This window comes from Saimiri boliviensis, chromosome 7 (genome assembly GCF_048565385.1).
Source record: "Saimiri boliviensis isolate mSaiBol1 chromosome 7, mSaiBol1.pri, whole genome shotgun sequence".
Classification (NCBI taxonomy): domain Eukaryota; kingdom Metazoa; phylum Chordata; class Mammalia; order Primates; family Cebidae; genus Saimiri; species Saimiri boliviensis.
In genome coordinates, this window is record NC_133455.1 from 122,732,727 (window position 1) to 122,757,384 (window position 24,658).

The window sequence follows — 24,658 nt, forward strand, 5'->3', positions numbered from 1 at the left end:
GCCAAGGGACGCAGGTGGTGGGGGCCTCCGGGGCAGTGTTCCCTGGAGGAGAAGCAAGAAGCATAAGGACCTCGGTGGGGCGGGTGTGGGCCTGGTGTTCCAGGACAGCAGGAAGTTTAGGATGGAGCAGGTGGACTAGATCAGAGAGGTGACTGAACTGGGGTGGCCAGATCCTGCAGGGGTTTCCAGGCTGCTGGAAACTTGGACACTGTTAATCTGAGGGAGATGGAAGCCATTGGAAGGCTTTTCAATTTCGATAGGGTCACTGCGGTCGCTGCTGGAGCATAGACTGGGAGCAGGGAGTGCCGGTGGAAGGTGATGATCCTCATCCAATCCAGAGATTACAGGAGCTTGAACCCTGGAGGGTTTGGTGGTGCATGGTGGCTGAATTCTGGATAAGTTTTGGAGGTAGAGCCACACCGGACTCATTCATTCAACGTATAGGTGCCAGGTATTGGAGATGCAGACTTGAACAGAGGTATAGTCTCTTCCTCTGAGCTGCTGAGAGTCTAACAAGGAAAGACAGACACGGATAACTGATGAGCGCATGATATAACCTGTGTGCAAGGGACGGGCTGTAGGAGCAACAAAGAACTGTATCCCAGAAAGTGTCCCTGCCATCCCATCCCTCCTGCTGTCCACCACCAGCACCATCACTACCTTGCAGCTCTTGGGAACCTCTTCCTCCCTCGTGCTTTTCTTTGCCCCCAGACTAGCCTCTGAGCTGAGATACCCACTTGGGCCTAAAGCATCTTCATTTTACAGAAAAGGAAACTGAGCCACAGAGTGTTCTCACCGAGTCAACGTTGAGGTCTGTTTCCTGCATTTGTAGAAATTCGGAAAAATCTGGAGGAAAAACCTTAAAGGAACTAGATTTAAGAGAAGGCTGAGTGAAAGTCCTTAAAGGGAAGAGACTTGCTATGCTCCCAAAGCTCATCTGTAGCGCTGCCGGGTTCTAGCCTGGCTCCCCAGCTCCCAGGTCTGTGGTCCTAGTTCACGGAGCCACCGGTGATGACTTAGACGCGAGAGGTCGCATGAGTGCCTTTAGTTAGATCTAGGGGAGAACTGTTGACCATTCACTAGACCGCCAAAGCATTTTCCTAGAAAGCTTTGAGAGCAGACATCTTGTGGACTCAGGGTTTTAGGTGTAGATCAGCCCACAGACAATGTCCCCAGACTCCGATTCTCCCCTCCCTCCTCCCTCCAACACAGACAAGGCAGTGGTCCCAGGCCAGCAAACCTTTTCTGGCAGACAATACCTCTGGAGAGTAGCCTCTTAATTTGGCCTTGGCACTGGGGAAAGGTCAGCTGGGGGGCCAGCTTGGCCTTGGCTGTGCACTCTGGTTGCAACCCAGGTGGCAGGCAGCCCACTCCCCTTACCTCTTCTGGCATCAGCAGCTTCTTCCCATGGACGGACAGAAGCTCTCCAGGCTCCACAGGACAAGGCAGGCTGGTGGCTGCTCCCTCTGATCCCCTAAGGTGGAGCAAGGAGGTGACAGTGCCCCGATTCAAACCCTCTCGCTCTGCCTCTCCTCACCTGATGCTTTTCTGTGTGGTCTAACACTATCCAGGAGTCAAGGGCCACCTGAGGGCTTGCCTGACCACCCATCCCAAGCTGGCCCCTGGTCCTCTGGACACGTCCCTGTCTGAAACACCCACCGACTCCATTGTGCGGGCACACGCTGCCCCTGAGCTAGGTGACACTTTGAAATCAGGAACCCCTTTCATCATCGTTTTCAATACTGGAAGCCATGGGCGCTCCTTGGGGTTTTCCAGGATGCTTGAGGCTGGGCAGCAGTCCCTCAGGAGCCGGGCCCACGGGGAGCACTCAGCCTTGCTGTGGAGGCGTCTGAGTCAGCCACGGGGCTGCACATGTGCACTGACTGGCTTTTCATGAGTGAACGGGCTCAGGCCTCCTCTCGGGGACACTCAGTGTTTCAGCAGTTTCGCCCCCCATGCCCGCTGCTGCCCACAATCAGGACAAGAGGTGTGGACGCTCCTCCCCATTTACAGAGACGGAGGGCACTGTAGCAGTCACACAGGGCAAGGCCGACGGCCCGGCACCTCCCTGGAGCCTCCCAAGTGTGCAGAAGGCCCTAGGAGAAAGTGTGGGGAGAGGGGAGGGGGCAGCCAGCGCTGGGTGAGGAGCGGTGCGGGGGTCAAGGGAGGCTCTGGGAGTTCCTCAGGCTGCGTGTGGTTGGCGGCCATGGTTCCTGTTAATCTTGTTCTCAGGTTTCAGTCCCCACAGTGATGCCTTGTCTTCCTCTTGCTGCTGGGAGGTCCCTGTGATCAGAGAGGGAACCCACAGAATCCTCACCCCACATTTCCACTGAGGATGGGCAGAGAGTGAGGAGGGCAGGGCTCCTCCCGGTGCGGAAGGTACCGTGCACCCCCTCGCCGCTTCCAGCCTTCTGTCCTTCTCCCCGCTGAGAGGCTGCTGGTGTCTCTGCAGGTCGGAACGAGCTGATCGCCCGCTACATCAAGCTCCGGACAGGGAAGACCCGCACCAGGAAGCAGGTGGGCCTCAGGAGACGGGTAGGGGTCCCAGGGGTGGTACCTCAGCACCAGCCTGCTCCCAAGGTGGGCCAGGCTTTCCCAGGACCAGGCGCGGGCTTCTAAGGGGCAGCAGCTCTGGATGAGTTATCTCTGTTGGGCATGTCACAGGTGGGCCAGGTTCCTTTTTGTTGTTGTTTTTGAGACGAAGTTTCACTCTTGTCACCCGGGCTGGAGTGCAATGGCACGATCTCAGCTCACTGCAACCTCCACCTTCCAGGTTCAAGATTCTCCTACCTCAGCCCCCGAGTAGCTGGGATTGCAGGCACCCACTACCACACCCAGCCAAGTTTTTATATTTTTAGTAGAGACAGAGTTTCACTATGTTGGCCAGGCTGGTCTTGAACTCCTGACCAAGGTAATCCACCCGCCTCGGCCTCCCAAAGTGCGAGACTTACAGGTGTGAGCCGCCACACCCGGCCGGGTAGTCCAGTTTTCTTGGGGTCTCTGTTGCCATCACTTAGGAGGAAACCCCTTGCCTTTCTGGGGAGTCAACAGCCCCCTCTCATCCTTCTCCAGGAAACTAGGACAGACAGTAAAACATTGGCACCACCTTTTTTTTTTTGAGTTGGAGTCCCACTCTCTCTCCCAGGCCGGAGTGCAGTGGCATGATCTCAACTCACTGCAACCTCTGCCTCCCGTGTTCAAGCAATTCTGCTACCTCAACCTCCTGAGTAGCTGAGATTACAGGAATGTGCTACCACGCCCAGTTAATTTTTGTATTATTAGTAAAAACAGGGTTTCACCATGTCGGCCAGGCTAGTCTTGAACTCCTGACCTCAAGTGATCTGCCTGCCTTGGCTTCCCAAAGTGTTGGGATTATAGGCATGAGCCACCCCTCCTGGCTGGCACTGGACTTTTAAAATATTGCCAGCTTCTGGGCCGGGCGCGGTGGCTCAAGCCTGTAATCCCAGCACTTTGGGAGGCCGAGGCAGGTGGATCACAAGGTCGAGAGATCGAGACCAACCTGGTCAACATGGTGAAACCCCGTCTCTACTAAAAATACAAAAAATTAGCTGGGCATGGTAGCGTGTGCCTGTAATCCCAGCTACTCAGGAGGCTGAGGCAGGAGAATTGCCTGAACACAGGAGGCGGAGGTTGCGGTGAGCCGAGATCGCGCCATTGCACTCCAGCCTGGGTAACAAGAGCGAAACTCCGTCTCACAAAAAAAAAAAAAAAAATATTGCCAGCTTCTGGATTAGCTGGGCAAGGCAGGACTGAGGGCCCACCAATTGACTCATTCATTTATTCATTCATTCATTTGGTCCACAGATATGGTTTGAGGGCTGTGGAGGGTGAAGGTCGGGAAGCCAGGCTGGGGAACACAGATTGTCGGGAGGTAGGGACAGGAGTCCTCTCTCCCTGCCACAGGTCTCCAGCCACATCCAGGTGCTGGCTCGTCGCAAAGCTCGCGAGATCCAGGCCAAGCTAAAGGTAAGGAAACTGCAGTGTGGGGGCTGGAGGGGCCGGGAGTGGGGGGGCTTTCTCCAGCAGCGTAAGTCTCCCCTTTGGGGTCAGGGCGTGGCTGCTGGTGTACAAATTAGTGTGCTTTTCTCTTTTGAGGAGAGCCAGGTTGGGCCTATAACCTCTGCCATCTGTACAGGAGGGCCAAGTGTGCGGACCTCCCACACCCTGGGAGCTACAGGCCAGGCTCCTGCTCAGATTCCCCACTTGCTGGCTCCTGCTTACAGGAGCTCATATGGCTCAGAGCAACAGGATCACTCACCAGCCTTCGTTTCTTGAGGGTCACTTAAGTGCCCTCAACCACAGCATGTGGAGTGGCAGGGGCCTGGGGGGTGGCTGCTGTGGGGGTGGGGGTGGTGTTTATGGTATTGGGAGTTCCTTCCCTTCCCTGGGTCAGCCCTGTCTTGCAGGGCCTCTGCTGATAGGTGACAGCTCTTGGGGGGCCTGATGTTGCTGGCATTCCCCTCGGGGTGGTCCTGCTTCTCACGGGAGTCAGGCCTCTGGGGCCCTGGAACCAGGGGCCGTTTGGGTGAACACCAGCAGGGAGTGAGAGCTCCATCAGGGAGGTGATGACAGCAGAGCCCGCCCAGCCAGTCGGTGGGAAGAGCTGACGTTTGAGGCATTAGACTAGACCATTTATGAATATTTTTATTTATTTATTTTTAGAGACAGGATCTGTCTCTGTCACCCACGCTGGAGTGCGGTGACGCAGTCATAGCTCACTGCAGCCTCGACCTCATAAGCTCCAGCAATACTCCCACGTCAGTCTTGTCCTGAATAGCTGGGACCACAGGCAAGTGCCACCGCTCAGCCATTTTTTTCTTTTTTCTTTTTTTTATAGAGACAACATCTCTCTGTGTCACCTGAGCAGGTATTAAACCTCTGGGTTCAAGAGATCCTCTCAAAGTGCTGAGATTATAGGCATGAGCCACTGGGCCTGGCCTGTGTCTAAAACACATTTTTTTTATTTTTTTATTTTATTTTATTTTTTGAGACGGAGTTTTGCTCTTGTTACCCAGGCTGGAGTGCAATGGCGCGATCTCGGCTCACCACAACCTCCGCCTCCTGGGTTCAGGCAATTCTCCTGCCTCAGCCTCCTGAGTAGCTGGGATTACAGGCACGCGCCACCATGCCCAGCTAATTTTTTGTATTTTTAGTAGAGATGGGGTTTCACCATGTTCACCAGGATGGTCTCGATCTCTCGACCTCGTGATCCACCCGCCTCGGCCTCCCAAAGTGCTGGGATTACAGGCGTGAGCCACCGCGCCCGGCCCACATTTGTTTTTTTAAAGCAATGTAGCCCCTTTCTTGTTTTCCCCCAACAAAATATCACCCTAATGTGTTATCAGAGGAGCCATTCTGGTCAAAGCTAGTTTGACAAGGCCCCTCTCCTCCCATGAACCCTCTCCTACCCCATGGCGCTTGAACTCTAGGGGACCTCAGAACCCAGTTTAAAAGCCATTGGGAGGCCAGGTGTGGTGGCTCATTTCTGTAATCTCAGCACTTTGGGAGGCCAAGATGGGCAGATCACTTGAGGTCAGGAGTGGAGACCAACCTGGTCAACATGGTGAAACCCTGTCTCCACTGAAAATACAAATATTAGCCAGGTGTGGTGGCCCACAACTGTAATCTTAGCTATTCAGGAGGCTTAGGCAGGAGAAACACTTGAACCCAGGAGATGAAAGCTGCAGTGAGCTGAGATGGTATCACTGCACTCCAGCCTGGGCAACACAGTGAGACTCCATCTCAAAAAAAGAGCCACTGGGCCAGGTGGGCACGCCTGCCTGTAATCCCAGCTACTTGAAGGTGGAGGCAGAGGGGTTTCTTGAGGCCAGGAGTTGGAGGCTGAGTGAGGTGTGATCGTGCCTACAACTGGCCACTTCACTTCAGCCTGGGCAATACAGTGAGACCCCATCTCTAATATTTTTTATATTAAAGAAAAGCCACTGGACTAGATGACCTTGAAAGTCCCATCTGGCCCTGGCAGTTCATGATCCTGACACTGGAATCTCAGAATGAGTGGGTGGGAACCACAGGCCTTTCTGCCTCCTAGGAAGCCACACCCCACTGCCCACTCAGTTCCATTCCTCCTGCCATCAGCCCAGCTGTTCCTCGAGCCCCCCAGCTGTGGTCTGGCACCTCGCTCCTGTTTCCCTGGGACAGCTGACCAGGCCTCAGCTGTTGCTCCCTGCCTCTCAGCCTGGCTCATGTACCCCGGGAGCACCCACAGCTCTGGAGTCCAGCCCTGCTCCCCTTTTTTCCTCTCTCGTCAGCCTCTGACTCACTGGGACCCCACAGGTGACCATGGTGAACAGACTTCCCACTGCTGAGTTTAGGGCAATCCCTTGGGGGCCGGCTGTGCGGCCCACATTTGCGTTAGGGGACTGTACTTGTCCTTGTCCACAGGTTCTGATCTGAGGCCCGAGGACAGCCTTCAGTAGATGGCTGGACAGACACTAAGGGGAGCCATAAACTCCTTAAAATGTGCAAATGTTCATGTCTATGTGAGTTTCCCTGGAGAGATTGCCGTGAGAATTTCGTCATATTCTGAAAGGATCTGGAACCCAAAGTGATTAAGCTCTGGGTTGGACAGTGATCCAGTAGAAATCCTGAGTGACAGGCTGGGTCCTAGGCCTGGCTCTGTCCCGTGGCCATGGGTGCCTGGGCAGAGTCACCAGAGCCCCTCCTGGAACTCCGTTCAGTTTCCTCATCTGTAAAATGACAGGCGAGCAAGGTGGCATCCGAGTTTCCCTCCTGCCCCAGTTAGCGGCTCCTGGCTCCATTGCCCGGCCACTGCTGTCTCTCCCCATCGGGTCCTTCCCACTTCCTCCTGACCCCTGCCCCACCCTGCCCAGGCCTGGTTTCCTGAGCCCCAGCCGTTTGTTTAGATCGAGTATCCAGGAAGGCAGGCACTGAGCAGATGCAGCCCCAGCCGCGTGATGCAGTCAGGCCTGAGGTCTGCGGGCTTGTGGGGGTGTGCCTGCCAAGTCCCTTGTGCCCTCCTGCAGGGAGAGGTCGGGGTCTGGCCTCCTGAAAAGTGCAAGTGGCCTGGGAGGAGACACACCCTTAGACTTACTAGTTAGCTCCCTCTTTGGTTATCAGAGACAGCCTCTGAGAGCAAAGCCCAAGTCTGGCCCAAAAGGACAGTGGGGAGGGGGCCAGGAAGGGCTAGGGACAAACGTCTGTTTCACTGCTTTGTCCACGTTGAAGATGACCCACTACTCAGAACGGTTTCCCCTCCCCACCGCCCTCTGATGTCAAATCCTGACGCGTCTCCCCCCACCCCTTGGTCTGCACAGCCCCCTGTGTGCCAATCTGGGCCAAGCTCACCTGGCACCATTACCACTCTCAGTACCCTAGTCACCCAAATTCTCAGAGCCTCAGTTTCTTCATCTTAAAATAAAGGTCCTGCTAGTCCTGGTAGTCTCACAGAGTCAGAGTGAGGTTGTATTTTTTTTTTTGAGACGGAGTTTCGCTCTTGTTGCCTAGGCTGGAGTGCAGCGGTATGATCTCAGCTCACGGCAACCTCCACCTTCCAGGTTCAAGCGAGTCTCCTGCCTCAGCCTACCAAGTAGCTGGGATTGCAGGCATGCACTACTATGTCCAGTTAATTTTTAACTTTTAGTAGAGACGGGGTTTCTCTATGTTGGTCAGGCTGGTCTTGAACTCCCAACCCCAGGTGATCTCCCCACCTCAGCCACCGAAAGTGCTGGGATTACAGGTGTGAGCCACCACGCTCAGCCGAGGTTGCGGTCTTGAAAAACTTTCATGGGCTACCTTGTGCCACACGGGTGAACTGGTCACTTTGAGAGGACGAGTGGAAAGGCCTGCTGTGTTCTGGCTCCACACTGCATGGCGCCAGGAGGGTGGGGGAGCACTGAGCCTCTCCTGAGCCTCCAGGCTGCGGTGCTGCCCACCTCGCAGAGCTGCGGTGGGAACCTCGTGGAGGCATCCCTCAGAAGAGCTTTCGCGCTCCAAGGCTTGCTGTTGCTTCTCAACTTCTGTGTTTACTTTATTTAGCTTTTAGAGACTGCCACTCTGTCGCCCAGGCTGGAGTGCGGTGGAGCTATCACAGCTCACTGTGGCCTTGACCTCCTGGGCTGAGGTGATCCTCCTGCCTCCCAAGTAGTTGGGAGGTTCTCAACCTTTGTATCACTTAAAGGAGATCTAGGTCTACCAAGCTAATAATTGCTTTTTTTTTTTTTTTTTGAGACGGAGTTTCGCTCTTGTTACTCAGGCTAGAGTGCAATGGCGCGATCTCGGCTCACCGCAACCTCCGCCTCCCGGGTTCAGGCAATTCTCCTGCCTCAGCCTCCTGAGTAGCTGGGATTACAGGCACGCGCCACCATGCCCAGCTAATTTTTTGTATTTTTAGTAGAGACTGGGTTTCACCATGTTGACCAGGATGGTCTCGATCTCTTGACCTCGTGATCCACCCACCTCAGCCTCCCAAAGTGCTGAGATTACAGGCTTGAGCCACCGCGCCCAGCCAATAATTGTTAATTATCCAATAAGGTTTTATCTTTCTCATTTAAAAAATTCGTGGCTGGGAGCAGTGGTTCATGCCTGTAATCCCAGCACTGGGAGGTCGAGGAGGGAAGATCGCTTGAAGCCAGGAGTTTGAGACCAGCCTGGAGTATAGTGAGATGCTGTCTGAAGATCATAAAGATACTTAATTTCTTTTTTGTTGTTGTTGTTGTTGTTTTGAGACAGATTCTTGCTCCATTGCCCCGGCTGGAGTGGTGCAGGGGTACAGTCTCAGCTCACTGCAGCCTCTGCTTCCCAGGTTTAAGCAGTCCTCCCACCTCAGCTGCCTCAGTATTGCGGCCTACAGGCATACACCACCACACCCAGCTAATTTTTGTATTTTTCTTAGAGACAGGGTCTCGCCAAGTTGCCCAGGCTGGTCTAGAATCCCTGGGCTCAAGCGATCCACCCACCTCAGCTTTTCCAGGTGCTGGAATTATTTGTTTTTGTTTTTTTTTGAGACGGAGTTTCACTCTTGTTACCCAGGCTGGAGTGCAATGGCGCGATCTTGGCTCACCGCAACCTCCGCCTCCTGGGTTCAGGCAATTCTCCTGCCTCAGCCTCCTGAGTAGCTGGGATTACAGGTACGCGCCACCATGCCCAGCTAATTTTTTATATTTTTAGTAGAGACGGGGTTTCACCATGTTGACCAGGATGGTCTCGATCTCTTGACCTCATGATCCACCCGCCTCGGCCTCCCAAAGTTCTGGGATTATAGGCGTGAGCCACCGCGCCCGGCCCAGGTGCTGGAATTATAGGCAAGAGCCACTGCGCCCGGCCAGATATTGAATCTCTTTCTTTTTTTTTTTTTTAATTAAAGATGGGTTTTCACTGTCTTGGCCAGGCTGGTCTTGAACTCCTGACCTCGTGATCCACCCACCTCGGTCTCCCAAAGTGCTGGGATTACAGGTGTGAGCCACGCAGATATTGAAATTTTTTTTTTTTTTTTGAGGCGGAGTTTCGCTCTTGTTACCCAGGCTGGAGTGCAATGGCGCGATCTCGGCTCACCGCAACCTCCGCCTCCTGGGCTCAGGCAATTCTCCTGCCTCAGCCTCCTGAGTAGCTGGGATTACAGGCACGTGCCACTATGCCCAGCTAATTTTTTGTATTTTTAGTAGAGACGGGGTTTCACTATGTTGACCGGGATGGTCTTGATCTCTCGACCTCGTGATCCACCCGCCTTGGCCTCCCAAAGTGCTGGGATTACAGGCTTGAGCCACCGCGCCCGGCTCCCAGATACTGAATTTTTAAACAGAGCTCCTGAGTTGACTCAGTCAAACTGTTTAGCCCTGATAAAGCTATAGACAGTGAGTAATACTTGCTGTTCCAGTCTGTGTGGGGGGGCGGGGGGAGGGGGGTTCTTATTTCTGATAATCCCTGCTGGGTACAGTGACGCATGCCTGTGGTCCCAGCTACTCAGAAGGCTGAGATGGGAGGATTTTTTGAACCCAGGAGTTTGAGGCTGCAATGAGCCGTGATTGTACAATACTTCAGCCTGTGCGACAGAGTGAGACCCTGTCTTTGAAACAAAACAAAACAAAAACACAATTTCCATTAGGCTTCTTGAAATAGGGAATGTTGTGTCATTGGTTTTGAAGACCTTTGGAACTGGGGCACTCAGGATGGCTTATAGGAATATAACAAATAATTTCTGTTGTTACCAGTGCCATCCAAGTGGCTTTCCCTGTGCATGTATTTGGGTCTATGCAGGGTGAATCCATCTTCTGGGATCTTAGAACCTTTGAAGGGCAGACAGTGAGTGTTTACATTCTGACAGGCGAAAGGTGGGTGAGTCCCGGTGCCTGCAGTGTCCAGGGAGGTCTTTAGGGCCACAGGAGGTGGTCTCTTGCCTTCAGACAGCCCATGTGACCAGGGACAATCCTTCCTGTGCACTTGAGGAGGGATCCAGCAGATACTTACGCATCATTTTCACAAGACAGGTGTGGAGCTAGGCACCCGTGGTAGAGAGATGAGCAAGGCATAGAAGACCCTTGTTCTCAGGGTGGCCCCGTAATTAGTAAAATGACAGATAATGTTTCTTTAAGCTCTGATGAAATAAGCAGGGCATATATCATACCCCTCTGACAGATGAGAAAACTGACCAGAGAAACCAGGTGACTTTCTCAGTTGCAAACAAGTTAATAGCTCGGCACAGACCTAACGCCTGGTCCCCCAGCTCTGGCCACTGGCAGCAAGACAGTTTCCCTGACCTGAGGGTCAGACCCGCCTGGTCTCAGCCTGACTAGTGACCCTGCTGAGGTCCTCCCTTGCAATGTCTCCCCCAGGACCAGGCAGCTAAGGACAAGGCCCTGCAGAGCATGGCTGCCATGTCGTCTGCACAGATCATCTCCGCCACAGCCTTCCACAGTAGCATGGCCCTCGCCCGGGGCCCCGGCCGCCCAGCAGTCTCAGGGGTAAGTGGGCTGCTGAGAGCCAGAGGCCAGGCCAGCCCTCTCCTCCGTCCTCCTCCCCCTTCAGAAGAGCCAGAAGCACTGGCCGGCCCAGATTTCTCTCACCTGAGTCCTATTGGCCAGGGCAGTCAGGGAAGGAGGGAACAAGGACCCAGGGGCCACACAAGTCCCAGCTTGGCTGGTACTGGGACAGCTTTTCACGAGAGGGAAGGGGGCCACCTCCAGGAGCTGACCAACTGGTAGCTCTGCCAAGCTGGCCCAGTTTACAGATGAGGAAGCTGAAGCCTGAGACCAGCGTGTCCCTGGGCAGCCCATGCCACGCAGCCTCATTCCTGCCCTCCTGCCAGGTGGAGAGCTGGTGCCCAAAACAAAGCCCTGGTCAGATTTTAAATTTCCCAGCCATGGCCTTGTTGGCCACACTCTCAGAATGATCCCGAATGGCCCCTTTTCAGAGCTGTCTCCTCACAGGGTTTTCTTGGCTCCAGGGACTAAGTGAGTCTTCAAGGCATCTGCAGCACCACCCTAGGCATGTGGGGAAGGGGCAGTGCCAGGCCACAGCATTTTTAAAAGTGTGTCCCAGAGAGCACTAGTCCGTCTGCATGTTAAACAGATAGGACACAGTGGTTCTGTGGGTAAGTGTGGGACCCTTGGCACTAAGTGGGTTCTTGGCACTGGGACTTTTCCAAGCCTTAGGTGCTGGTCTGCACTGTGACTCTGCAGGGGGTTGCCTTGTGCGGTGTGGACCACACCTCGGTGCTTTTCCCACGGAGCCCCTCATCCACAGAGCCTGAGAGCCCCCCTGAAACACACTCTGGGCCTGTTAGCATTTACTAGCTAGGCGAGGGCTTGGGCTGCAGCCTCTCCTCCCAGTGGAGGCCCTGCCCTGTCCCACCCCCATCCCCATGCCACGGGGCCCTGGGTGCACCTGGGGCCATGCTGATTCCATGCCTTTTGCCTCCTCAGTTTTGGCAAGGAGCTTTGCCAGGCCAAGCCGGAACGTCCCATGAGTGAGTATGGCCTGGTTTCTGCTGCCAGTTGTTCCCTTAACTGAACTTGAACCCATAAACTCATGACATTGAGCCTGGGCTCCAGGGTGTGCTAGGGCCACTGCTGGGGTCAGCCTTTCAGGATGGCTTTGAGCTCAGGGATTGGGCTCTCCTGCTCTCAGGCATCACTGGGCTCTTCTGTGATGTCCACACCATAGGGTGGTATTTGCCAAAATTCCAGTCTGTCTAGGGTATAGGAAGGGCCAGAGCCAGAGTTCCCCAGGGGAGGAGATTGGTAATGAGACCTCTGGCTGGCCTGGGAGGAAGAGAGGGAGGGCTGGATTTCTTCGTCAGACACATTGTGTCTGCGGACCCACCACGAAACTGGAGGGAGTCAGCAGGGGCGGGAGCAGGAGACCGAGGCCCATCAGGACCACTGAAATCCTGACTACCAGGACCTGCCACACAGACCGTTGGACCCAGTGCAGGGTCCGGGGCGGCAGCCTGCCCGAGGCTGACACCTCCCTCTCCTCTCTCCCGCAGTGTGAAGCCTTTCTCTCAACAAACCTATGCTGTCCAGCCTCCGCTGCCTCTGCCAGGTGGGTGGCTCCCTTGCCATTGCAGCTGTGCGGCTCCTGCCTCTGGGCCCAGGCCCCCGACAGCCGAACGCCTGCATGTCCCTCTTAGATGTTCCCCCTCATGCACTGCGACCACACATCCCAGTCCCTGGCCACACCCCGTTCCTTGCCCCCAGCATGCACACCTCAGCCAGGTTCCAAGCCCCTTTATGCCCCTCAGGTTGCCTTGCTGCTGTCCCCCTCCCAGCTGTGCTCAGAGCTTGTGGGGCACATGCAGTTCCAAGGGCAGTGCCTGCGCCTGGACGGCTGCCCCACCCAGCCAGCCTTGCTGCTGCAGTGTGCCTCGCACGCCTGGCTCCTGGGAGGACTGAGGGGTGTCCAGCTCACCAGCCTGGGGCCCCTCCCAGGAAGAGGGACCCTTGTGGGAGAAGACCTGGTTGGTGGAGGCAGCCAACGTTGCCAACAGGAGCCCCCACCCCGCCCTGTCACTGACAGGCTCCGCTCTGTCCTCGCCTCTTTCTCAGGAGGGGCTCTCACTGCCTCCCACTCTGTAGGACAAGACCAGCTCCTCATCCTTAGGCTGCCCCTTCTGGCGTGGAGTCTGCCTGCTGTGCCCCTTGGCTTTCCCTACCACCGAGGGCAGCCCTGCTCCTCCTCTTGCCCCAGGTCCTGAAGGCTGCTTTCTCTCATTTACACGTCAAAACCAAGTCACAGCATCGGGTCCCGTCTGCCCTCTGTCTCATGCCCGTCCTCTCCTGTCCATGCTGACCCTGTCTTCACTCCGGGCCTGCTGCTGGCTCTTGCCTGCGTCCCTGCAGAAGCCTCTTCACCAGCTCCCTGTCCCTCTCTCACCTCCTCTCATCACCCTGTCACTCACCAGAGCCTGTCTCACAGTGTTGCTTCCAGGCTTACGGTGCCTTTCTGTTCCCCTGGTGCCTTTAGGACATGATCTAAACCAGGCGTCCCCAAACTTTTTACACAGGGGGCCAGTTCACTGTCCCTCAGACCGTTGGAAGGCCGCCACATACTGTGCTCCTCTCACTGACCACCAATGAAAGAGGTGCCCCTTCCTGAAGTGCGGCGGGGGGCCAGATAAATGGCCTCAGGGGGCTGCATGCGGCCCTCGGGCCTTAGTTTGGGAACGCCTGCTCTAAACTCTGTAGTAGGACTGGAGTAGGTTCATCTGTTAGCAACCCTGGACCAGGAGCCTCTTCTGGGCCAGGCCCTGTTCTGGGAGCTGGGGAGACACCTGTGACGCAAACAGGAAACATCCCCATCTCTCGGGGCTGATGCCACATTGTAATTGTTGATTGATCTGGTTATTTCTCCGACTGGAGCAGAAGTTGCTCGAGGGCGGGAACTTACCAGTGCCTGTTCTGGAAGCCTCTTGGTCCTGCAGGGCCCTGGCTGCCCTCTAGAATCCAGTCTTGCTCAGTGGTTCCATGCCAAGGCCTGAGTGGCCTGAGTTGTACCAGGCGAGCCCCTCCCCACCCGGGCAGCTCCCGGATGCCCTGGCCCAAGACTTGCACTCCCTCCACGACCCCTGCTAGGAGGTTCATTTAGGGAGACAGGCGGCCCCCCAGGCAGCACAGGTCTCCCTAAGGAGGCTTGGGGTCCTTGCAGAGGGTGTGGGCGGGGTGGGTGAATGAGGTCAGGTTTCATGTACCTCTCTTGCATTGTGCAGGGTTTGAGTCCCCTGCAGGGCCTGCCCCGTCGCCCTCTGCACCCCCGGCACCCCCGTGGCAGGGCCGCAGCGTGGCCAGCTCCAAACTCTGGATGTTGGAGTTCTCTGCCTTCCTAGAGCAGCAGCAAGACCCGGACACGGTAGGTCCTGGCTTCTGCCTGGCCGGCTCCCCGGCCGCCCCCTCCACCTCTGTTTCTGCTTCTGGCACTCTTGCCCCTCTCCACACTGGGGCTTCATTCAGGTTCCGCATTCCTTTCCGAGCTTCCCTTCCGTTTCTTCCCTCCACTCCTCTTTTCCTCCTTCACGCCGCTCCTCTTCCCTCTTTCCCTCCTCCCTGGCTTCCTGTCCATGTTCCAGTGCCCAGGCAGCTCCCGCTCCTCGCTCCCTGTCCTATGTTCCTCCTCCCTTCTAACCCAACCGACCCTTAGTCTAAGGTCGCTCTGGCCCCAGCCCCACCCCCACACTGTCCCAGCCTTTCCCTGGCTCTGAGAGTCGGGCAGGAAGCTGAGGAGTCTCCTGTGTCTGCTTCACATCCTACGGGATACCAGCCTGTCCCCTTCAGTGTCCAGTGTCCTGGGTGACCAGTATCACTTTGCAAAGGTCAGAAAAAGACCTAGAGGAGAGGAGGCCAAGGTGACAGGATGTCTGACATCTTCAGACCTTTTTTTTTTCCCTTGAGACAGAGTCTTGCTCTGTACCCAGCCTGGAGTGCAGTGGCTTGATCTCAGCTTACTGCAACCTCTGCCTCCTGAGTTCTCCTGCCTTAGCCTCCTGAGTAGCTGGGACTGCAGGTGCCCGCCACCCCACCTTACCTGGCTAATTTTTGTATTTTTAGTAGAGATGGAGTTTCACCATGTTGGCCAGGCTGGTCTTGAATTCCTGACCTCAAGTGATTCACCCACCTTGTAATCCCAAAATGCTGGCATTACAGGTGTGAGCCACTGTGCCCAGCTCAAACCTCTTTTTAGCTGAAGAACCCATGAACCAAATAGACTCTTACTCAGAAGTCCAGCATGTAAAACAAAAGAAAGAGACTTTCACCATTTCCATTTTACTCATGGGGAAACTGCGGCCCAGGAAGGCTAAGAGACTTGCTCCAGGTCACGTGGTGGGCATGTGGAGCCTGGGCGGGCTGTCTGTCCGTCTGGCCCGTGCACCATCTCCCTCAAACCCACTCTCTCTGCAGTACAACAAACACCTGTTTGTGCACATCGGCCAGTCCAGCCCAAGCTATAGCGACCCCTACCTCGAAGCCGTAGACATCCGCCAGATCTATGACAAATTCCCTGAGAAGAAGGGTGGACTCAAGGAGCTCTTCGAACGGGGACCCTCCAATGCCTTTTTTCTTGTGAAGTTCTGGGTAAGCCTGTGATAAACTCTTCCTTCCTGCCACCAGGGCATCCGTGGTAGTGAGAATGGGGCGAGAGTGCCCAGAGTGTGCCCTTGCCATGGTGGAAACTTGGGGAGGTGGCACCAGTGTGAAGGGGAGAGCAAGCCCAGCATGGTTCTATGATGGTTGGAGCTGAGCCGAGGGGCAGGGTGGTGATCCCAGAGAGCTCGTCGAATGAGGCCTTGCTTCATGGGTGTTGATGGCAGCTAAGCTCAGCAGAAAGTGGGACCCTCAGGAGGTTTAGTTGGAGAAAGAGACAAAGGAGACCCTACAGGGATGAGTGAAGACATGACAAGGAGCACGCTTGTCACCCAGATCTTTGAATGGCAAGCCCTGCATTTGTTCTGGGCCTGGAGTTGGTCCTTCAGTGCTCATGTCCAAGGCATGCTGGGCTGGACAGAGCTTGGAGAAGGGGAGGGAAGTGTTGGATGGGTCACCCAGCCGACACTCTCCAGGGTGAGGCCACCCCAGAAGAAACACCTACTCAATTTCTCAGACAGTTCAGCCCATAGACTTGGCCTCTGCTGCCCTCCCACCTTCACCTGTGGACAGGTGTTTTGTGGGTAAAACCTCCTCCATTAGAAACGTCTTGTTGCTGGGCGCGGTGGCTAATGCCTGTAATCCCATCACTTTGAGGGGGCCAAGGTTGGTGGATCACCTGAGGTCAGGAGTTCGAGACCAGCCTGGCCAACATGGTGAAGCTGATCTTAAAAAATAAATTAATTAATTTAAAAAGAAAGAAAGAAAGAAACGTCTTGCCTCAGGCCAGGAGGTACAGTAGCTGATTTGGGAGCTTAGTGTCCTGGGGGCCCAGTATGTGCAGAAAAGGAGTGCAAAGAGAGAGTCAGACAAATAAGTGCTAATGAAGCCAGCAGTGAGGAAGGGCAGGAAATCAGGCTCTGTGACCGAGGCTTGGAATATTCTCAGGACATGGACTGAGGCTTGGGTGACTCCACCTTCATTCCTTTACCCAGTCCCCTTCAGTTCTCTTCACGCTCCTTTTAATGCCTCTTGTGCAGATTCTTACCGTTTATTTGCTCCCAGACCACTTTCAAAAAAAAGAATGGAAGGCATCATATTCTTACCCTACTCCTCCCCACACCCAAATCCCAATCCCCAGAAGTAGTCACTGCAAATTTTAGCTGTTTATTTGGGCTTTATCTCTTTAATTCTAAGTAATATGCTTATATTGCTGGATCTCAACGTCATGATTAAGACACTGTATTTCCATTCCATTACAGTAGAGAAAATTTAGCTGCATCATATTTTCCCCACGTCATTCTAATGTAGTAATATCCAATAAGTTATTTAATTTAGTAAAAGTCATAAAATGTTCACATTTTTTGACATGTATATTCATCACCAAAGAGCCCAGTTCAAGACCAGGCTGGGCAACACGATGAAACCCCATCTCTACAAAAAATACAAAAATTAGGCGGTCATGGTGGCTCAGGCCTGTGGTCTCAGCTACTCAGGAGGCTGGGGTAGGAGAATTGCTTGAGCCTGGGAGGCAGAGGTTGCAGTGAACCAAAATCGCACCATTACACTCCAGCCTGAGTGACAGAGCAAGACCCTGCCTCAAAACAAAACAAAACAAAAAAAACAAAATAAAAGCACAAAGAGTCAAGAAGCATATTATGATTGCATTTTTACCTCTTATACAACTTTTTTTTTCCTGCAAATAAATGGCTCTTGCACTTGCATATTTCTTAAGAAGCCTGTTCTTAAAATTTCATAAATTGTTCTATCAGAACCACCATATAAAATTAAAACTTTTCTTCCCAAATATTCAAAACTATTAGATAATTTATCAATTCCTCCTTTTTCCTAGAGATCTTCCTCCCAGCTGCCTCTGTTCTGCTGCAGTTTGAACATGTTAATTCTTTTTTTCTTTTTGAGACAGAGTTTCGCTCTTGTTACCCAGGCTGGAGTGCAATGGCGCGATCTCAGCTCACCGCAACCTCCGCCCCCTGGGTTCAGGCAATTCTCCTGCCTCAGCCTCCTGAGTAGCTGGGATTACAGGCACGCACCACCATGCCCAACTAATTTTTTATATTTTTAGTAGAGACGGGCTTTCACCATGTTGACCAAGGTGGCCTCGATCTCTTGACCTCGTGATCCACCCGCCTCGGCCTCCCAAAGTGCTGGGATTACAGGCGTGAGCCACCGCGCCCGGCTGAACGTGTTAATTCTTTAGGTTTGCCCTACAGTTGTCATCCTGAGGCTCTCTTATGTTGAATGTACAATTTCCTAACTCTTACATTTCTCTCTTTATTGGTATACCCCCTTCATTTTGCTGGAACACATCCTCTAGTACCTTCTAAGAAAAGATGCATGGTGGCCAGGCGCCGTGGCTCAAGCTTGTAATCCTAGTACTTTGTGAGGCCGAGGCGGGTGGATCACGAGGTCAAGAGATCGAGACCATCCTGGTCAACATGGTGAAACCCCGTCTCTACTAAAAATACAAAAAATTAGCTGGGCATGGTGGCGCGTGCCTGTAATCCCAGCTACTCAGGAGGCTGAGGCAGGAGAATTGCCTGAACCCAGGAGGCGGAGGTTGCGGTGAGCTGAGATCGCGCCATTGCACTCCAGCCTGGGTAACAAGAGGGAAACTCTGTCTCAAAAAAAAAAAAAAAAAAAAAAAAGATGCATGGTACGTAAATGACCTTGCTTCTTTGAAATGTCATCATTTTTATTATATGCTTATGCTTAATTGATTGGTAGTCTGGGTAAAGAATCTAGATCATACATCATTTTCACTAGAAAATGATGATTTTTTTTTTTTTGAGACAGGGTGTGTGTGTGTGTGTGTGTGTGTGTGTGTGTGTGTGTGTGTGTGTGTTTGTTTTGAGATGAAGTTTTGCTCTGTTGCCCAGGCTGGAGTGCAGTGTTCGATCTTGGTTCACTGCAACCTCCACGTCCCAGGTTCAAGCAGTTCTTGTGCCTCAGCCTTCTAAGTAGCTGGTATTACAGGCATGTGCCACGATGCCTGGCTAATTTTTGTATTTTTTTTTTTTTTTTTTTTTTGAGACGGAGTTTCGCTCTTGTTACCCAGGCTGGAGTGCAATGGCGCGATCTCGGCTCACCGCAACCTCCGCCTCCTGGGCTCAGGCAATTCTCCTGCCTCAGCCTCCTGAGTAGCTGGGATTACAGGCACGTGCCACCATGCCCAGCTAATTTTTTGTATCTTTAGTAGAGATGGGGTTTCACCATGTTGACGAGGATGGTCTCGATCTCTCGACCTCGTGATCCACCCGCCTCGGCCTCCCAAAGTGCTGGGATTACAGGCTTGAGCCACCGCGCCCGGCTACTAATTTTTGTATTTTTAAGGGAGATGGGGTTTTGTGGTGTTGACCAGGCTGATCTCGAACTCCTGGTCTCAAGTGATCTGCCCACCTTGGTCTTCCAAAGTGCTGGGAGATAATTTTCAAGAATCATTTTTTAATGCATTGTGTCATTATCTTCTGACGTAGTTTGATAGCGTTCTAATTCTCTACCTTTGGTTATGTAACCTGTTTTCTTTTTTTCCTCTGAAAGTTGTAGTATTTCTTCTTTCTCCCTAATGTTCAGTTTCACATTGGTGAGCTTTGGGATATGTGTTGTTTTGCTTCCTAGTTTCAGCCGGGTCATTGGTAGGCACTCTGTGAGATTAATCTTTCAGTTTTAGGAAATTTACTCCTATTATTTCTTTGATAATTTCTTTCCCTCTATTTTCTGTTTTCTTTTCTGGGAAGCTTTATTAGTCTGATGTCGGAACCCTCTATGATTTTTGCCATTTCTTAATTTTCCAATTCACTTTCTTGGTCTGTTTTCTTAGAGATTTCCTTAATTTTGTCTTCTGACTCTTCTGAATTAGTTAACGTTGTGTCCAAGTAACATATCACACAAAACCTAAAGAAACACTGGCATAGTTTGTTTTTCTTTCACATAAAGGAAGTCTGGAGGGAGACAGTCCAGGCTGGCCCAGCGCTCCTGACCTTATCAGGGCCCTGGCTTCTCTCTATCTACCATCCTCAGTATATGACTTCTGTACTCAGGGTCATGACTGCTGGTGTTCCCGCCACCATATCCATCTTCCAAGCATCAAAAGAAGCCAGTTTAGCTCCCTGCAAGGGGCCTGCTGGGAAGTCCTGCATAACACCTAATTAGTTGTATGGTTGCATCCAGCCACAAGGAACCAGGGAAAGGTACTTTTTTAGTTGGGTAAGTTGCCATTCTGAATAAAATCAGGATTCTAATACTGTAGAAGAAGCTGCATGCATTCTTTTATGGATGTATCTTAGTTTCGTTGATGGCATTTTGTTTTTTCTGGGTAGTTTATAAAGTATGCATCTTATAGTCAAGGGTGAATTAGATTAATGGCATACAGCAGCATCTCCGCCACACCTTCTGTTGAATATTTAATATTGGCTCTGACATTTTAATATTCCAGAGTTCCTTCTTGTTCTGTGATTACATCAAGATGTCTGATGGATGCAGTTTTTATCTTGTTTTTTGTTTTTTGTTTTTTTTTGAGATGGTGTTTTGCTCTTGTTACCCAGGCTGGAGTGCAATGGCGCCATCTCGTCTCACCGCAACCTCCGCCTCCTGGCTTCAGGCAATTCTCCTGCCTCAGCCTCCTGAGTAGCTGGGATTACAGGCACGTGCCACCATACCCAGCTAATTTTTTGTATTTTTAGTAGAGATGGGGTTTCACCATGTTGACCAGGATGGTCTCGATCTCTTGACCTCGTGATCCACCCGCCTCAGCCTCCCAAAGTGCTGGGATTACAGGCATGAGCCACCGTGCCTGGCCTTATCTTGTTTTTATTAAGGGTATGAAGTGAGTGTTGTTTCTTAAGTTTTCTCCTGCTCCTTACCCTCGTCCCATCCACACCCAGACTGAGTCTCGCTGTGTTGCTTAGGCTGGAGTGCAGCGGCACGATCTTGGCTCAGTGCAACCTCTGCCTCCCTGTTTAAGCGATTCTCCTGCCTCAGCCTCCCAAGTAGCTGGGACTACAGGCACATGCCACCACACCCAGATAATTTTTGTATTTTTAGTGGTGACAGGTTTTTGCTGTATTGGCCATGCTGGTCTTGAACTCCTGACTTGAAGTGATCTACCTGCCTTGGCCTCCCACAGTGCTGGGATTTAGCCACTGTACCCGGCCTCCAGCTCTTTTCTTTGTTTCTTTTTAATTCTGTTTTTCTGTCTGTTTTGATCCTTGTCTTTCCAGTTGGAGGGTTTTCTTTGGTGTCTTTAATTCTTAGTGGCCTGTCTATATTTTTTAGCGGCTTTCTTGCAGTGTAATTAACCTTACCATGCAATTTACCTACTTATAGCATACAAGCCAGGTACAGCAGCTCATGCCTTAATCCCAGCAGTTTGGGAGACCAAAGCAGGCAGATTGCTTGAGCTAAGGAGTTTGAAACCAGCCTGGGCACATGACAAAAACCTGTTTCTACAAAAAAATACAAAAGTTAGCCAGGCATGGTGGCATGTGCCTGTAAACCCAGCACTTTGGGAGGACAAGGCAGGTGGATTGCTTGAGGCCACAAGTTGGAGACCAGCCTAGCCAGCATGGCAAAACCCTGTCTCTCCTAAAAATACCACAATTAGCTGGGCATAGTGGTGTGTACCTGTAATCCAAGATACTCAGGAGGCTGAGGTGGGAGGATCGCTCGAACCTGGGAGGCGGAGGTTGCAGTAAGCCAAGATCACGCCACTACACTCCAGCCTGGGAGACAGGGCAAGATCCTGTCTCAAAAAATAAAGCATACAATTCACAGTTTTTTAGTATATTCACAAAGTTGTGCCACCATTACCAAAATCAATTTTAGAACATTTTCATCATCCCCAAAATAAGCCCTGATCCCTTTAGCTGTCACTCTCCACTCACACCCGTCTACCGCCCCACCCCACCCCCACCCCCTGCCCTGTGCAATCATCTACTTTCTGGCTTTGAAGCTTTGCCTGTTCTGGACATTATATATAAATGGGTTCATATAGGATGTGATCTTTTGTGACTGGCTTCTTTAACTTGGCAATAATGTTTTCTTTCTTTCTTTCTTTCTTTTTTTTTTTTTTTTTTTTTGAGACAGAGTGTCGCTCTTGTTACCCAGGCTGGAGTGCAATGGCATGATCTCGGCTCACCGCAACCTCCGCCTCCTGGGTTCAAGCAATTCTCCTGCCTCAGCCTCCTGAGTAGCTGGGACTACAGGCACGCACCACCATGCCCAGATAATTTTTTGTATTTTTAGTAGAGACGGGGTTTCACCATGTTGACCAGGTTGGTCTTGATCTCTTGACCTCGTGATCCACCCGCCTCGGCCTCCCTAAGTGCTGGGATTACAGGCTTGAGCCACCGCGCCCGGCCTGGCATAATGTTTTCAAGGTTCAGCCATGTTTTGGCATGCACCTTCCTTTTTATGGCCAGTAATGTTCCTTGTATGGATAGCCCACATTGTTCCTCCATTCATCAGGTGATGGGCATTTAGTTGCCTCCTCCTCCTGGCTATTATGAGTAATGCGACTGTGAACACTGCCTACAAGTGTTTGTGTGGACATTCGTTTTCATTTCCATATGCTTACATGTGGAATTACTGAGTCATATGGCAACTCTGTTTCACTTTTTGAGGCACTCCCAAGAATCTTCAAAGTGGCTGCAGCATTTTATATTCCCACCTGCAGGATATGAAGATCCTATTTTCTTTTTTTTTTTTTTTTTTTTTTGAGACGGAGTTTCGCTCTTGTTACCCAGGCTGGAGTGCAATGGCGCGATCTCGGCTCACCGCAACCTCCGCCTCCTGGGCTCAGGCAATTCTCCTGCCTCAGCCTCCTAAGTAGCTGGGATTACAGGCATGCACCACCACGCCCAGCTAGTTTTTTTGTATTTTTAGTAGAGACGGGGTTTCACCATGTTGACCAGGATGGTCTCGATCTTTCGACCTCGTGATCCACCTGCCTCGGCCTCCCAAAGTGCTGGGATTACAGGCTTGAGCCACCGCGCCCGGCCTGAAGATCCTATTTTCTCCACATCCTCACCGACACTTGATGTTCTCTGATTGTAGCCATTCTAGTGAATGTGAACTGATAATTCATTGTGGTTTGTATTTGCGTTTCTGTGATGACTTATGATGGTAAGCATCTTCTCATGTGCTTACTGGCCATTTGTATATCATCTCTGGAGAAATGTCAATTCAGAAATTCAGATCCATTGTCCCTCTTTTTTTTTTTTTTTTTGAGGCAGTCTCGCTCTGTTGCCCAGGCTATAGTGCAGTGGCATGATCTTGGCTCACTGCAACCTCTGTCTCTCGGGTTCAACCAATTCTCGTATCTCAGCCTCCTGAGTAGCTGAGATTATAAGCACGTACCACCATGCCCAGCTCATTTTTGTATTTTTAGTAGAGGCGAGGTTTCACCACGTTGCCCAGGCTGGTCTTGAACTCCTGAGCTCAAGTGATTTGTCTGACTTGCCCTCCCAAAGTGCTGGAATTACAGGTGTGAGCCACTGTCCCCAGCCCCATTGCCCATTTTTATAATAAAATTGGGTTACTTTTTATTATTAAATTATGAGTTCTTAATTCTGAATAAAAGTTTCTTATCAGATATATGATTTGCAAGTATTATTTCCCATTCTGTTGAGTGTCTTTTCACATTCTTTTTTTTTTTTTTTCCCCAGAGCCAGGGTTTTGCTGTGTCTTTCAGGCTGGAGTACAGTGGCTTGATCATTGCTCACTGCAGCCTTGAACTTGTGTTCAAGTGATCCTCCCACCTTAGCCTCTTGAGTAGCTGGGACTATAGGTGTGCACTACTATGCCTGGCCAATTTTTTATTTTAATTTTTTGTACAGGGTCTCACTCTGTTGTCCAGGCTGGTCTTGAACTCCAGGCCTCAAGTGATCCTCCTGCCTCGGCCTTCCAAAGTGCTGGGATTACAGGTGTGAGCCACGGTGCCCTTCTTAAAAGTGTCCTTTGATGCACAAAAGTTTTAAATTTTGATGATGTCCAGTTTATCAAGTTTTTCTTGTGTTATTTGTGCTGGTTATATTTAGTAGTGACTGGGAGCTCTTTGTGCAAGGTAGGACTTGTCATCTGGTGGGCTTTACTTTAAGATGACTGTGCTTGGGGAGCTAGCTGTTTTATTGGGGAAATCAATAAATGTATATGTTTACTGGACTTCCCCCCCCCCCCGAGGTGACTCAGTTTCTCCAGAGACAATTCCTTTAATTTCCCTGGAAGGGACGTACTTGGTCACAGGTGTTCTGGTAGTGGGGTAGGGTAGGGGGTAGGGGCCCTGGCCATTTCTGATGCTGGCTTTCACTTAACTCTCCTGTTCTTACTCCCCTGCTTCCCTCTTTTGAACAAGCCCAGTGTCCCTGAGACCCGTAGCCCTCCTGTTTAATTTCTGAAGATGGTCACCCTTTGGTCTTCTTTAAAAAAATTTTTTTTTTTAAATTTTTAATTTTGTAGAGACAGGGTCTTGCTATGTTGCCCAGGCTAATATCCAACTCCTAGGATTAAGCCATCTTCCTCAGCCTCCCAAAGTGCTGGGATTACAGGGGTGAGCCACCACACCTGGCTGACCCTTTGATCTTCTGCTGGTGCATGGGAGGGATGGGGGCTGGACCAGCCAGTGTACAGACTTTTGTCAGTTCCTTGGGTCAAATCCTGTGCCTCCCTAGCCCCTCTTCTCCTGGTCCCTCCAGCTCTGAGCCATGCAGCTCAGCTTCTTCTCATCTGTCACCCCTGAAGGTATTGGTAGGTTGTGACTCTTTCTGTGTCTTTACCCCGCGGCATCCAGCCTGGTCCTGATCAGCCTTGAGTCCTCCAAAGCTCGCCCAGCTCTCTCGTCACTTTGGTCTCTTTGGTTTTCCTCATCTTTGTGATGCCCTACATTTTTAAAAGTTCCTTGCCGTTATCCTTCTAGCTGTGTCTCTGGAAGGGGAAAAAATAAACGTATCTAGTCAGTCTCCCACCTTGAGCCAGGTGTCCAGGATGCTGGGTGTGACCTGTGTGCCACTTTGAAGGGGTCGGCAGTTGCTGTTTGGAGTGCTGGGCTGAGAAGCCTGTAGGAGGGAGGAGTG

The 24,658-nt window shown here is 51.9% G+C and overlaps 1 protein-coding gene across 3 annotated transcripts in view; it reads left to right on the forward strand.

Annotated features, from left to right (window-relative positions):
- The window catches only part of TEAD4 (TEA domain transcription factor 4), a 56,396-nt gene that overhangs the window by 16,851 nt on the left and 14,887 nt on the right, over positions 1-24,658 (forward strand). For 2 of the 3 annotated variants that reach the window (XM_010330040.3, XM_010330043.3), the window contains exons 2-8: positions 2,453-2,517; positions 3,925-3,987; positions 10,830-10,958; positions 11,919-11,962; positions 12,485-12,540; positions 14,204-14,343; positions 15,390-15,563. In XM_010330040.3, the coding sequence (XP_010328342.1) occupies positions 2,453-2,517; positions 3,925-3,987; positions 10,830-10,958; positions 11,919-11,962; positions 12,485-12,540; positions 14,204-14,343; positions 15,390-15,563 (671 nt within the window). The remainder of the gene's footprint in view (positions 1-2,452; positions 2,518-3,924; positions 3,988-10,829; positions 10,959-11,918; positions 11,963-12,484; positions 12,541-14,203; positions 14,344-15,389; positions 15,564-24,658) is intronic. The other variant, XM_010330042.3, reaches the window with a different exon arrangement.